The 12,461-nt window shown below is 36.2% G+C and overlaps 1 protein-coding gene across 1 annotated transcript in view; it reads left to right on the top strand.

Annotated features, from left to right (window-relative positions):
- ZCCHC24 (zinc finger CCHC-type containing 24) overlaps positions 1-7,856 on the top strand; it is a 196,313-nt gene extending 188,457 nt beyond the window's left edge. Inside the window, exon 4 of the mRNA XM_006264403.4 lies at positions 1,029-7,856. Coding sequence (XP_006264465.1) covers positions 1,029-1,142 — 114 coding nt within the window. The 3' untranslated portion in view covers positions 1,143-7,856. The remainder of the gene's footprint in view (positions 1-1,028) is intronic.
- The last annotated feature ends 4,605 nt before the right edge of the window (positions 7,857-12,461 follow it).

Below are 12,461 nucleotides of genomic sequence, written 5' to 3'. Positions count from 1 at the left end.
TTTCATGATTCCCCATTATACGCTATGGCCAGATCTCTGAGGCGGCTCTGAAGCTTCAGAGCCGCTTCGGCCGGATCAAGGCAGGAACCCAGTCCGGAGGTCTGGATCGGATCCCTGGCATCCAAAGAGGCTGGATCTGAAGCCGGATCGAATAGCTGCTTACTCACACAGGCCTACTTCCAAGTACAGCCATAGAAAAATCAGAGAAGTCATATTCTTTCACAATTCCGTTATAAAGCGTAAACATTTGCTTGTTTCATCTTGTCTTTGTCATTTCTCTATCAGATCTTTCAAACATGTTGCCAATGCTTTGGTATATAGCATTGGTGTTTCTTGTTCTAGATGACTATGAAGCTTTTAGACATCAGGGAAATTGAAAGTACAAGATCTACTAAGAAAAACAAAAAAACAAACAAACCAATGTTCAATCCCTATTTTACTGAGCCTCCTATATATCTCACTCAACTGTTACTGTTTTTCTTTTTTTTTTCTTTTTTACAGCTGTTTCATTTGAAAAATGAGAAATTCTAGTCTTCCAAATATGGAGCTCTGTGTTAGGCAAATGGAAAACTTCTCACTTGTCTAATAGCAGTACCTTGGCAAGACTACCTGTTGGTATTAGTACAAATTCCTAATGGTGGTAATTCCCTAGGCACCACTGGGCTAATGGGATTCCCATGTTCTCAGTGCTAATGCCTTTGGGGCGTCTTAGTTACTAATGCCAAAATAGTGAAAGGTACTGTTTTATAACCATACCAGTTATACATTCTTTCAACAATTTACCTAGAATAAGGTTTACAAGACCTCATGTGAAAGGGAATGACATCAATGTTAGGTCAATTCCCCACTAATGTGTGGCTGGGTAGTTGACAAGATGTTCTTGGTTTTAGGAAAAAAGAACATTGTCATTAGAAGTACTGGGAGAAAGCCTAGCAAAATAACCATAAAGATAAGTTTAATGTGCGTAGCAAACACCAGTGGTCACTGACATTTACTGGATCATATTCTGTTCCCTTCCCTCCCTGCAGAGACCCCTGGAAAAGCCAGATGGGCTAGATGTTTCCGATCAGAGCAAAGAGCATCCTCAGCATCTGTGTGAGAAGTGCAAAGTTTTGGGCTACTACTGCCGTCGTGTGCAATAAACCTGCAAAGGGGGCCTCTTCCCATCCCTGTCATCCTGTGAGATCTTCTGGCAGCACACAATGAGCAGCAACACAAAAAATAAGCAAAAGCTAAAAAATTGCCAATAATGCCTATAAACTAATAATATGCCTTACCATTAATAGAATGTAACACTTCTCCTGTGTATGTGTATACATCAAAGACATATTTATAGGACTATGGTGTGTTTTTATATAAATATTATATATTATATATATATAAAAAAATCAAACAGTGTTACTGACAGTGTTACAATGGAACCACTGCTGTGGTTTTCTGTTGATTGTTTACACAGTTCCTCTGTCATGTCCAGGTGAAATGAAGTAAAGTGCTATTTGTTAGGCACGGCATAATGTTCATAGGGGAGTACACATTTTGAATGGCTTGTGCAGGAATTAAGTAAAAGCAAGGCCACTAATTGAAAGCATGTATCAATACCCCAAACATTATTCTTATTATACAACAAGATAAAGGAGGATTCAACAAGCCATAGCATTAAAGAAGGGAAACTATCATGTTTTCTTGCTCAGAAGGTTTGAGAGTTCTGTACTGCTGCTTTCTTGGACTTCCCATTAGTTAACACAACTTGAGCAGGACTTAAATTAAATCATTTTTGGAGGGTGCGACAAATAAAGTGAGTAACTGTTTGAGGGAGTGGCTTCCGTGGCAGAAATGGAACATTATAATTGGACATGGAGCATCAATAAGAATTCCAGCATCCTTTGAGAGAGGGATAAGGTTGGCTTGCTTCAGGCTCTGACAGACTGAAATCCTTCTCTTGTCATATAATTTCTTTTAAATAGACCCCTTATGCATATTTACTATTCATTAGATCAAAAGCACACTAAATTTACTGTGAATAATGGGGGATAAGAATGACTTCATCCCTAACCCGCAATTAAGAGAGACTAGCCAGACTTACTATTTATACTAGCTCTAAAGCCACTTTTTGGAAATATTGTCCTGTTTTCTACTGTAGAAAATTGTTGTTAATATCAAAGTTTGTATGGATGTAGCCACAAAGTGATCTTTCTTGTTTTCTGTCTTCCTAAAATATCTACAACAGCTTTGGGAGAATAAACTGTTGAATTTGGTTGTCCCATTTCAGCTAAAAGGAACTTTGTGCTAAACCATCCTATTACAAACTAAAAATATATCATCAGGGATTGGAGAATGTCACAAAATGAACAGTATCCTGCTTATATATATATATATATATATATATATATATATATATATATATATAGTTAAGAGCACATCTGCAAAAGGACACAACATGTAAGGCTTGTATATGTCATTCACTTTTGTAGAAAACCTACAGGGCAATTCTTTTTATTCAACTGTTTTTATGATATTTTCTTCAAAAGGATGGACTTGTATGTTTGGTGGAGATGTTTTAAATTTTAAACACTTGTACCAAGTTGAATGGGGGCAAAGTTAAGCTGAACAGATCTACATAAGAGTGGTCTCGTACCAAGTTACATAGGGATGTGCTCAGTGTGTAGAGTTGGACTCTTATAAGTAGAGGTCTACCTAAATCACAGGGGTACTTACCAATTTTCACAGGTTGACTGCAGCATAAAGTCCTAATTTATCAGTCATGGGGCAGCCACCCCTCAGCACTGATTGGTGGAGGGGTCCTGGTGGGGGGGAGGAGACACAAGGGGGGCAGCCACCACCTTATCTGCTGCCCTTCATGCTGTCCCACCAATCAGCACCTTCCCTTCCTAACAACGAGGGCCGCTGGCTTACCCACTGAGGAGTCAGCACTTTATTTTTATTAAGTTTTTTTGTTGTTATTGATTTTCAAGGACAATCCTAGGTTTTGCAGTTTCTGCGAAATCTGTGAAACCACAAATTAAGTAGGTCCCTACTTACAAAGCAAACTGAAGACCTGTAGTGAGCATTCCTCTATAAAATGTGAATGTCTTGACAAATTTGATACAGGATGAAATGTTTGCCATTTCTATGCTCTGTTGTGAACAAAGCAAAATATTTCCAAGGCAAAAATGATAATGCTGATGGTGGCAAACTTCATATGCATATTATGCAGACTTTACCATCTATGGGTAGCCTGGTAATTCCAGTTGTGTAGCCTGCTGGTTTAGAGAAAAGGGCTGGCTGGGAGTTAGGATGTGTTGATTTTGTCTGGTTCCACCAGCTTGACATTGCACAAGTCACTGAAACTCTCTGTGCCTCAGTTTCTCTAACTGCAAAATGAGGATAATAATACTTAGCATACCTACCTCACAGGGGGTGTTGTGAGGCTTGATAAATACTTATAAGGCGTTTTGACATCAGTGGATGAAAAGCGCTTTTGAATTTAAAAACATACTATTAAGTTAAACACTTTATAATTCTTTTGACCAGGTATCAGTTCCTTAAATTAAAATAAACTAAAAAACTGTGACTGAAATTGGAGACTAATCATGGATAACAATTGCCACTGTGTAGTCGGCTAGTTAACATTTTCAAGCAGAAATGCATTCTTAACTGAAGATAGAAAATACATTTAAGAACCAATGGTGCCAACAAAGCTACTAAATTTGCCCATGCAAGAAAAAAAAAATGCGTGCAAGCCAGTTTAAAGGTGAATTTTGAAAACTTGACCCTCAGTATTCCCCCTTAAATGTTACTTGTCTAGTTTCAGTATAATACTGCTATATATTTAGCTTATGAACTTGTAGGGTATGGTTTAAATGAAGACTCCCAACCACCTAATGTGGCTTTAATGCAACTAACATGCGTATGTACAGAATAGTAGAAGTAAAATACTTTTATCATCATGTTTTCCTAGACATTATAAATATAAACACATCCATTTGTTACTACTCAATGAGCATATTTGGACTAATCAGGGAGAGAATTAATCTTCCTATCCACTTAATGCTGGAGAAGAGGGACCTAAAAGCAGGTAGAGAAAGAGCCAAGGGCATGATAAAGCAGGAAGCATCACTCCTGTGGTCTGCTCTCCATTCCCAGTATTCATCAGCCCACTCCCAGCAAAAGTTAAAACCATCTGACAGGGGCTCCACAAAGATATGGGTTGGGAACAGTGGGCAGAAGAGGAGAGCAGCCGCACCTTACAGTACATGTGCCTCTCTGAGCCTTGAAGCAGTATTAATTCTGTTTGTATTTTTTATATCCATGTCAGGAATGGAAAGCAAGGGATAAGGTCAAAACCATGGGATGCGGAGGGAGGATGAGTAGGATGAAGCACTAGGGAAGTGAAAGAAGTCTGTTCACAGTCCTTACTTACGTATTTTCACTAGTATTGCTTCAGTGTCTTTAGTGGTATCCAGGATGCACTCCCTCCCTCTTCATGGCTGAAACGCGCTTGTTTCCAAGGAAATGATGTAAAGGAAAGTCCACAGATCCAGAATGTAGATTTCCATAATGTACTTCCCCTAGACCACTCCTGTAGTGGGTTTGTGACTGGGGAAAGTTTTTTGATACCATTGATATTTATTTACCCTGTATCTTTAAAGTTTATGAATTTATATGTCATCATTGGAAACACGTTAGTGTTAATGACCCACAATAATGTATACTTATTAATGTTTAAAAAAGGCATTCGATAGAATTGTTCACAGTGTTTTAAATTTCAGTTTACAAATACACAAACACACATTTTCTGTTTTATATATTCAGAAGAGATTAATTTTTCCATTTTTTTTTTGTTTAGAATATAATCTTTTTGCCCCAGGTACGGAGCTGGCTGAAATTTCTGAGCAGCAATAAACCAGAATGAGGATTTTTCCTCCAATTTTCATGAAAACATTCTAATACTATTTTGGCCAGCTCCAGTATCATCAAATGTATCATCAAATGGTATTCCATGGATGGATTTTAGCCTTCTTAGTCAACATCAAAAGCAATTCTTAGTCCAAATAATTTTAATTAGTATACATTAAAATATATACCCATTGAGAGATGCATACATAAGAGGAGCTTGGCTCTACAGATGTATTTTGGATGCTTAAATTTTAAACATTGTCAGTCTGTTACCATTTACCTGTGAACCAAGCTGTTCACCACATAATGCTTCTTGTTCCTTCTGGAGATTGCTAACAATGTTTTGTTTTTTTCATATGTAAATCATTATTTTTTATTTCCTTCAGTCAATCAGAACCTTTCATATATATCCTGCCATCTGCATTGCTACTCCTCAGGAAAAGAAGATTAATCAGTGGTTTGAAATACATGTACAGGGCAGCTACTAAGCCATTTTACTTTGGTGTAGCTCCACTAAAGCTGTGGGACTATTTCAGTTCTCACCACTGAGGGTTAAGCTTCATACTTAAAATCATGGCCCCTTTTCATCCAGTTTTCTCTGCTGCTACCATGAACAGAAAATACAGTATGATGCCACATGAGCAAAATTTTGAGGCCTTTTTGTCTCAAAACTGCTTTTTAATTTCAGATAAATACACATGGGATATATATTATTTTTTAAAATAAGTGTATTTTAAAGTTCCCCATTATATGGGATCTACTTTGTAAACTAAAATGTGAAGTTATATCTGAGAGAGGCCTTATGTAGAGAAATAATCTCTATATTTTACCCTTTTGCACAACATGGAATTACTTTTCAAGGTATAGCCATTATTCTAAAAATAGAACTACTTAAAACAATAAAAGCAAGTTAATATCATTTGAAAGTGTTAGAATAAATAATTAGTTCTCTACATCCTGCAGTTAAATAGAATATATTTTTGTATTCTAAGCACTAACCAATGAATAGCCTGCAATAAGTCATTAGTATACAAACATTGTTAAAATTAGGTGAATTGATATAAGTCTTTCACATGTTTCTGTCAACATAATTAGAAATAAGACAAAATGTTCCCCCATACAAAGTCCTTCTTTAAGATGTCACTCCACTCCCAGTTGGATTTCTGCATATATCTGTTTTCTATCAGCAAAAAAACATTGCTGTCCATAAAAGTTGCTGGATTGCTGAAGTGCTCAGAGGGCTGATTGAGATCTTAGATATAGGGATGATGGTTTGTGTTTTTAGGATAAATTGAAAAGGGACAATCGTGTGCAGTTACTAGATATAAATGACTGATATAAATGTTTACCCTGTATGACGTATTTTACAGTTTTACTTGCAGATGTGTATTTATCTTGAGTTATACTTGACATAGAGTTCCTTTCAGTTTTTTGTTTTCCTTTTTGTTTGTTTTTAATACTGTGTGTGTATTTTGGAAACCTTTTTAGATGTTAAAATTTTTGAATGGTTACAAATATTTCTTGTCATACTGAATTGTTATCTTATCTGGAAACTCTGCAGTAACAATTTTTTTGTATATATTTGAGGGCCTTTTTTAAAAAAAGAATGGTTTGTTTTTTGAAAAAAAGTTTTTACAACTTGGAAGCTTTCAAAAGGGCCTTGCTTTCAACTAGAATACTAACAGAGGTAAGAATTTTCTTAAGTATTTTGCAAAACTAAGGTTGTATCCTCAAGAAAATATTTATGGAAGTAATTTACATTTGTTTTTTACAATGCTTTTGTCTGTATAAAGTATGCAACAGAACTACATTAAAAAGGAAATATTGTCTACATAGAATATTATATGAAAGTTGGTACATAATTCTGACAAAAACCCTTGCAATCCTTTAAGCCATATTTTTTTTTTCCTCCTTGGATGAAAATATCAGTATTAATTAACCAATATATTATTCAAGTGCTTAGACTTATATTAATATTCATTTGCAGTTTATTTATATGTGTATTTTGGGAAGTATTGCCTCTAGGAAAAGCTATACTTAGATGTTTTAGTAAGTAAGAATCAGATTAGAGTATACTATCATTTTAAGAACTTGTGAGACACGGTGAAAAGCTGAAAGCACAGTAAAGATTCAGCTTTCAGAAATTCTGGAACACAAATATTCAGTTTTGTATTGCATTTTTTTCATAATGGAAGGGGGATAGGGGGAGGTTTGATGGGGACATTGTTTGACAAACTGACTTTCACAACAGTTTGTAGACACAATAAACTGTGAGATCCACTACGCAATACTGGCTACAGCAATAACGTCAATCAAAAGACATAATGGAAGAGAATTGAGGTAGTTTGTTGTTTAGAATTGTGTTTATTTTGATTAGAATTCATAGCATGATAGAATAAGCATGTGCATGTATTTGAAGCATTTTTGTTACACCTTACATTTCATGTAGCTTGATTATATTATGAATTTAAAAAAAATTTACCATGCTAAAATGGAATGTCTACCCAATTCTATACTGAACTCTTTGTTTCCTTTAAAAAGTTATTTAGTAAACCAGTCACTACATTGTGTAATAGTGCTAAAACTAACACTTACCTGAATTTCCGCAGCTTTAAAATTAGCTTAATTATTACTACTTTTGTTTAGCTGCTCCCACTGACCTTGTCAGTTTCAGTTGCCGAGTTGTATAATTCCCTTTTCTGTAACTGTTAATAGACTTTTACAGCTAAAAAAAAATCCTATGGACAAAGGTCTCAGAGGTATCAGTTCTGTACAAGCAACCAAGATGACAACTTGTTCTACCAGTGACTGGGTTGCTGAAAAGACTGTAAAACCTCTGTTGTGGATTGTCCATTCAATGGCATTCCGACATGTGCCTTATTTGCTGGATAGTATACAGCTTTCCTCTAGTATTATAGCATTTTAATGCTGCATTAAAATACTACAAAAAAAACAACAAAGATGGAGTTGTGTGCTTTTATTTAAAGTTGTTTTGAACATTACCTGAGTTGGGTTCATGTATATAGCCTGGTAATAATACAGATACCAAACACAGTCTGGCATTTACAGTGTTAGATTGCTTCAGCATGGCTGCTACAAATTATGGAAAGAAGAGCTGCATCACAGTAGTCCAGTACTTAGCCTGTAGCCTGCGTGGTCACTTTCATATTGGCAGGGTTTCCCAAGATTGTGACAGACTGCTGCTAAGGACCAAATTGAAATAGTGGAACAGATTCCAATCAGTTATATCCTGAGTTTGGATTGATCCATTTCACAATGCCCCATAATTAAGACAATTTCCTGTATTAAAACATAGCACAAATGTTATTTCAACAAAAAATTAATATCAAACAACGTTTCCCAGGATTCTGTATGAGTGGGTTGAAATCAAGATCCATTCTCAAGATACAATAACTCAAGTAAGCGCCACTTCTTTTATTTTGCAAAGGAAATATCCAGATAAGTGATTGGCTTTTCACACACAATATTTTGTAAGTGGTAAAAAATATAGAAGAGGATAACTATTTAAAGTGAAATTAGATCTTGTAGCCAAGTCACTGTCTTCAAGCTCTCCATTTTTTAGAAAGTCTTAACTTGATTTAAAAAAAGCTCAGGGAGATGTTTTCAAAATGCCAGCAAGCACCCTTTAAAAATGTTTTTTCCCTGTACTTAATAGAGTTTGCAATACTTAGCTAATAAATAGAACAGACACATAGGAATGCACAAAACTAAATATGGATGCATGCATTTCTCTTTCTGGACAGTAAGTTTAGGGATAATTCATGCATGTACTACCCACACACAGGGCGTTTTAAATGATTTCTACATACAGTAAAGCAACAGTCTCCCTTTGTCTGTATCCTTCTTTGTAGAGTAAAGTAAAGACAGATACAGAGAAGATAGGGCAAGGAGAAGAGAGGAAATTGTCCCATTAGTTCCTAGAATGTTGATTATTCAGAACTGAAGAGATACATTACAGTAATGCACAGAATTTAGATCTTATTGGGTTGCTTCATATCAACCAGTAAATCAGTTTTTCTGAAAATTGGCATATAAAGATTATATAAATATCCCAGCTGAGTGATTCGCAACACTGAAAATAATCCATCACTTGTTTGCTAGAGGCAGATGGATGAATAAATACCATTTAACAAAATATTTCATCAATTAGATCCCCACTTAACCATAGAGGGTTTTGCTTGTTTGCTTCAAACACATTTTAGACAAAGTATTTTCATGCTTGGTAACACTTTCCTGAAAGGGAAGTAACCAAGAAAAAAATAATGGAAAACAAAATTGGTATAATGGAAAAACCAACCTCAACTAGTAACATTTAGTTCTTTCTCTACTCAGATGAAATTTAAGTCTCAGCAGATAGATTCATGGGTGTCGAAATGCCCTGGTTTATACTCTGGTCAAGACAAGATATCCACTCGTTTTCTGTAATGGAACAAAATGTGCTCAAGTACCTCAGTGTTTCAACGCAAATTACATAACAAACCAAACTTGGCTGGTGGGAAGACTTAGGAAAAGCAGCAACCCTGAGCATTCTTTGTAGACTTACTACTCTTTGGCCTATGCTGAGTAAAGATGCAATCACCCACAACTTTAAGAGAGAATATCTCCCCAGGTAAGCCACCTTAAAATTATACCAAAATATCCACCCAAATATTCACTGCCTAGGGTATGTGTCAAAGGTCCTGATGAGCTCTCACATACACACCATGATCCAGAAGGATCAACGGTTGCCTACTAAAGCCTTTAAACAGTTTGGCTTGTGCTTTTCTTCAACTTCATGTTGTTTCTGTACTTTCTGATTCTACCTGAGTTCTGAAACAGGATCACCAAAATATCACAAGGAAATTTCTACTCATACTCTTTCTGGCCAGAAATCTAATAGGAACCATTTTTCACATGCTTCCAATTTGGGGTGGGATTTTTTTTGCAAGCATAAAAGACTAAATCGATATGTAACATAAGCAGGTGCAACTCAATTGACTTCGGCAGACTTGGACATACTAAACCATATTTGAATTTGGCCTGAGGAGGTTGGAAACTACCTAACTAAGCATCTGAAGTTTAGAGTATTGCTCCAGCAGAAAAAAATAAAAATAAAAATAAACTTTTCAGAAAAAATAGCTAAGCTAGCTTACAATAAAGTTTAAAAAAGTAAAATATGTTGTCATCAGGTTAAGAAAAGTTGTTTATTTGTCTTTGCTACCTTGAGGGGAAAAAAACTCACCAAAAACATTGAAGTCTGGATTATTAAGTCTAACACAAGCCAGTTGGTTTAATAGTATTCATTCTCAAAGATAGATTTGACTTTCTTACCCACTTTCCTGTTCTTTTTTATTGCCTATTGCTAACCTATTGCATCTGATGCTTTCTAACACTGGTAAATATTAGAAGTTAAAAAGAACAATTTGCTCACAGGTGCATGTGTTTAAGTTTGATTAATTGGGAATCAGTTACCCAATTAAAACAACATCATTAACCTTCATCTATGGGCCAGCTGCAAAGGAATATTCAGATACCTAACGAATGAACTTTAGACACCTAAGTTCATAATTAAAATCCAAAATAACCTTCCTCAAATGGCAAATCATTCAAGCACCTAAACTCAGTAGGTACCCCTTTTCTGATGTGTAAGTTCCACCTGAGCTTGCAGTTATATGCTGCAGGTGTGCTCAGAGCATATCTAATTCACCCTCACAGCAATGCATTTTGCAAAAAAAATCAGTAACTGCATCCACTTGCCTTTTAAAATATAGCTAGAAGAGGACATGATGCTGCAGCCCTCCTCCTCAATATGTTTGTGGCCAGAGCACTGGCCCAGAAAGGCTAGGGTCAGAGATTACACATAAACTGGTTTAAGTGATCAGAAACTGGTTTAAATCTGTAACAGAACAGATGTTCAGTGCACATAAACCAGTTTGAAAATGGCTGAAACTGGTTTGAAATAAACCTGGTTGAATGTAGTATCAGACTTAACTGATTTGCCAGGGACAGTGGCTGTCCCAGATCTCTTTCTGGTTTAAGATAAACTGAAAACTGCTTGGTCCCATAGGTGGCAGTGCGGGGTTTCTGATCTTGCTGGGGATTATGCCAGATGGTGTTCTGGAATCAGGAAGAAATGTTTCCCTTTGGGCAAGACTAACAAAACATCTGTGGTGGCCTTCCACACAGCATCCAGATGGCTCAATAGGTGGAGTTAAAGAGGAGGATGTGATATATATTAAAAATGAGAGGTTAGAAAGGTCAAATATCATAACAATTTACAGCTGGCCTCCAGGATAGGTACAAGGCTTCCAGAGTATAGCTCCTGAGGTAAATCAGAGCTTTGGATCCATGTTGGATGTAGTTAAGTCTGTAAGGAGACAGAGGGACCTTGAGATCTCGTCAGACATAGTTTCTCTCCTTTGTGGTCTTGGGCCCCTTTGAGAGCCAGAAGGCTGGTGGGATTCTGCAGCAGGCTGAACAGCTAGTTAAGTAATGAAGGGCAGAGGGGGATGCTCAGCCAGCTTTTTTTTCCAGTTGTGTGGCATCAGGCCATTAAACCTTGTTTTGGACCCTAGTACAGCTGGAGGAATCAGGCCCCTGCCTTTTACTATCAGAAAGACAACCAAGTTCCATCCTTCCACTTTCATTTTATTCACATGTCTGTCACCATTCTCCCTCATTCTGACCAGTTCAAGTAAAACCTTTAATACAATCAGCACAACTTCATGGATAACCAAGCCTTTGTCTGAATTTTACTCAGTCCTGCATCTCCCTTGTTTGAGCAGAAACACACAGTAGGCTAAGGAAAGGGGATCCCAAAACCTTCATGAAAGTAATTGTGGAGACAATTTTAGAGACTGGATTGAGAAACCCTTTAATAATTATTTTCTTCCACCTCAAATAACTCTGCCCATCTTCCTTCTCTGAAAGGAAATGTCAGTCTCAGCCAGATAGAAACATTCAGATGCTGAGAGTTACATCTGGGGGTTTTCATAAAATAAACTTAGCCAAGATCTTTTTTTCTTTCTCCATTTCCTTCCTATATTCATATTATGTACTTTCTTACTAAAATTTAGTACAATTGGAGACAAATCAAACATGCAAAAAGAGATTTATAATGCCAGCAAAGGTAAAGTTCAAGATAGGGTATGTGTGGTTTTGTTCCCTCAAGTGCTATACATATGAAATATAATTTAAACAATTGTAAATAAGGATTTAATACACTTCGTAAACTCAGTCTTCCTCTTTAACACCTTACCAGAAAATCTGAGTGATTTTGAACAGCTTTCTAAATATTGCAAAGCTGATGAAAACTAGGAGAAATCTGTCACCTGAGATCATTTTGTAAATGTAGACGTTACAGCTGGTACCATTTTAACTGTACAGAAATGGGCATAAACATGTCATTTTATCCTATGGAAGGTCTTCTTGGTTTCTTAGGAGTCAAAGTTCCTTTTATCCCCTAGGTAGTGATATTTCTCTAAAATATTAACTATTCCTTTCAGGAAAACTTAATAACTAAAATAAATAAGCTGATATTAACTCCTACAAATACCCCTCTCTAC

This window comes from Alligator mississippiensis, chromosome 6 (genome assembly GCF_030867095.1).
Source record: "Alligator mississippiensis isolate rAllMis1 chromosome 6, rAllMis1, whole genome shotgun sequence".
Taxonomy (NCBI): domain Eukaryota; kingdom Metazoa; phylum Chordata; order Crocodylia; family Alligatoridae; genus Alligator; species Alligator mississippiensis.
Note: the sequence above shows the minus strand (reverse complement) of the source record. Positions and strands in the feature narration are given on the sequence as shown.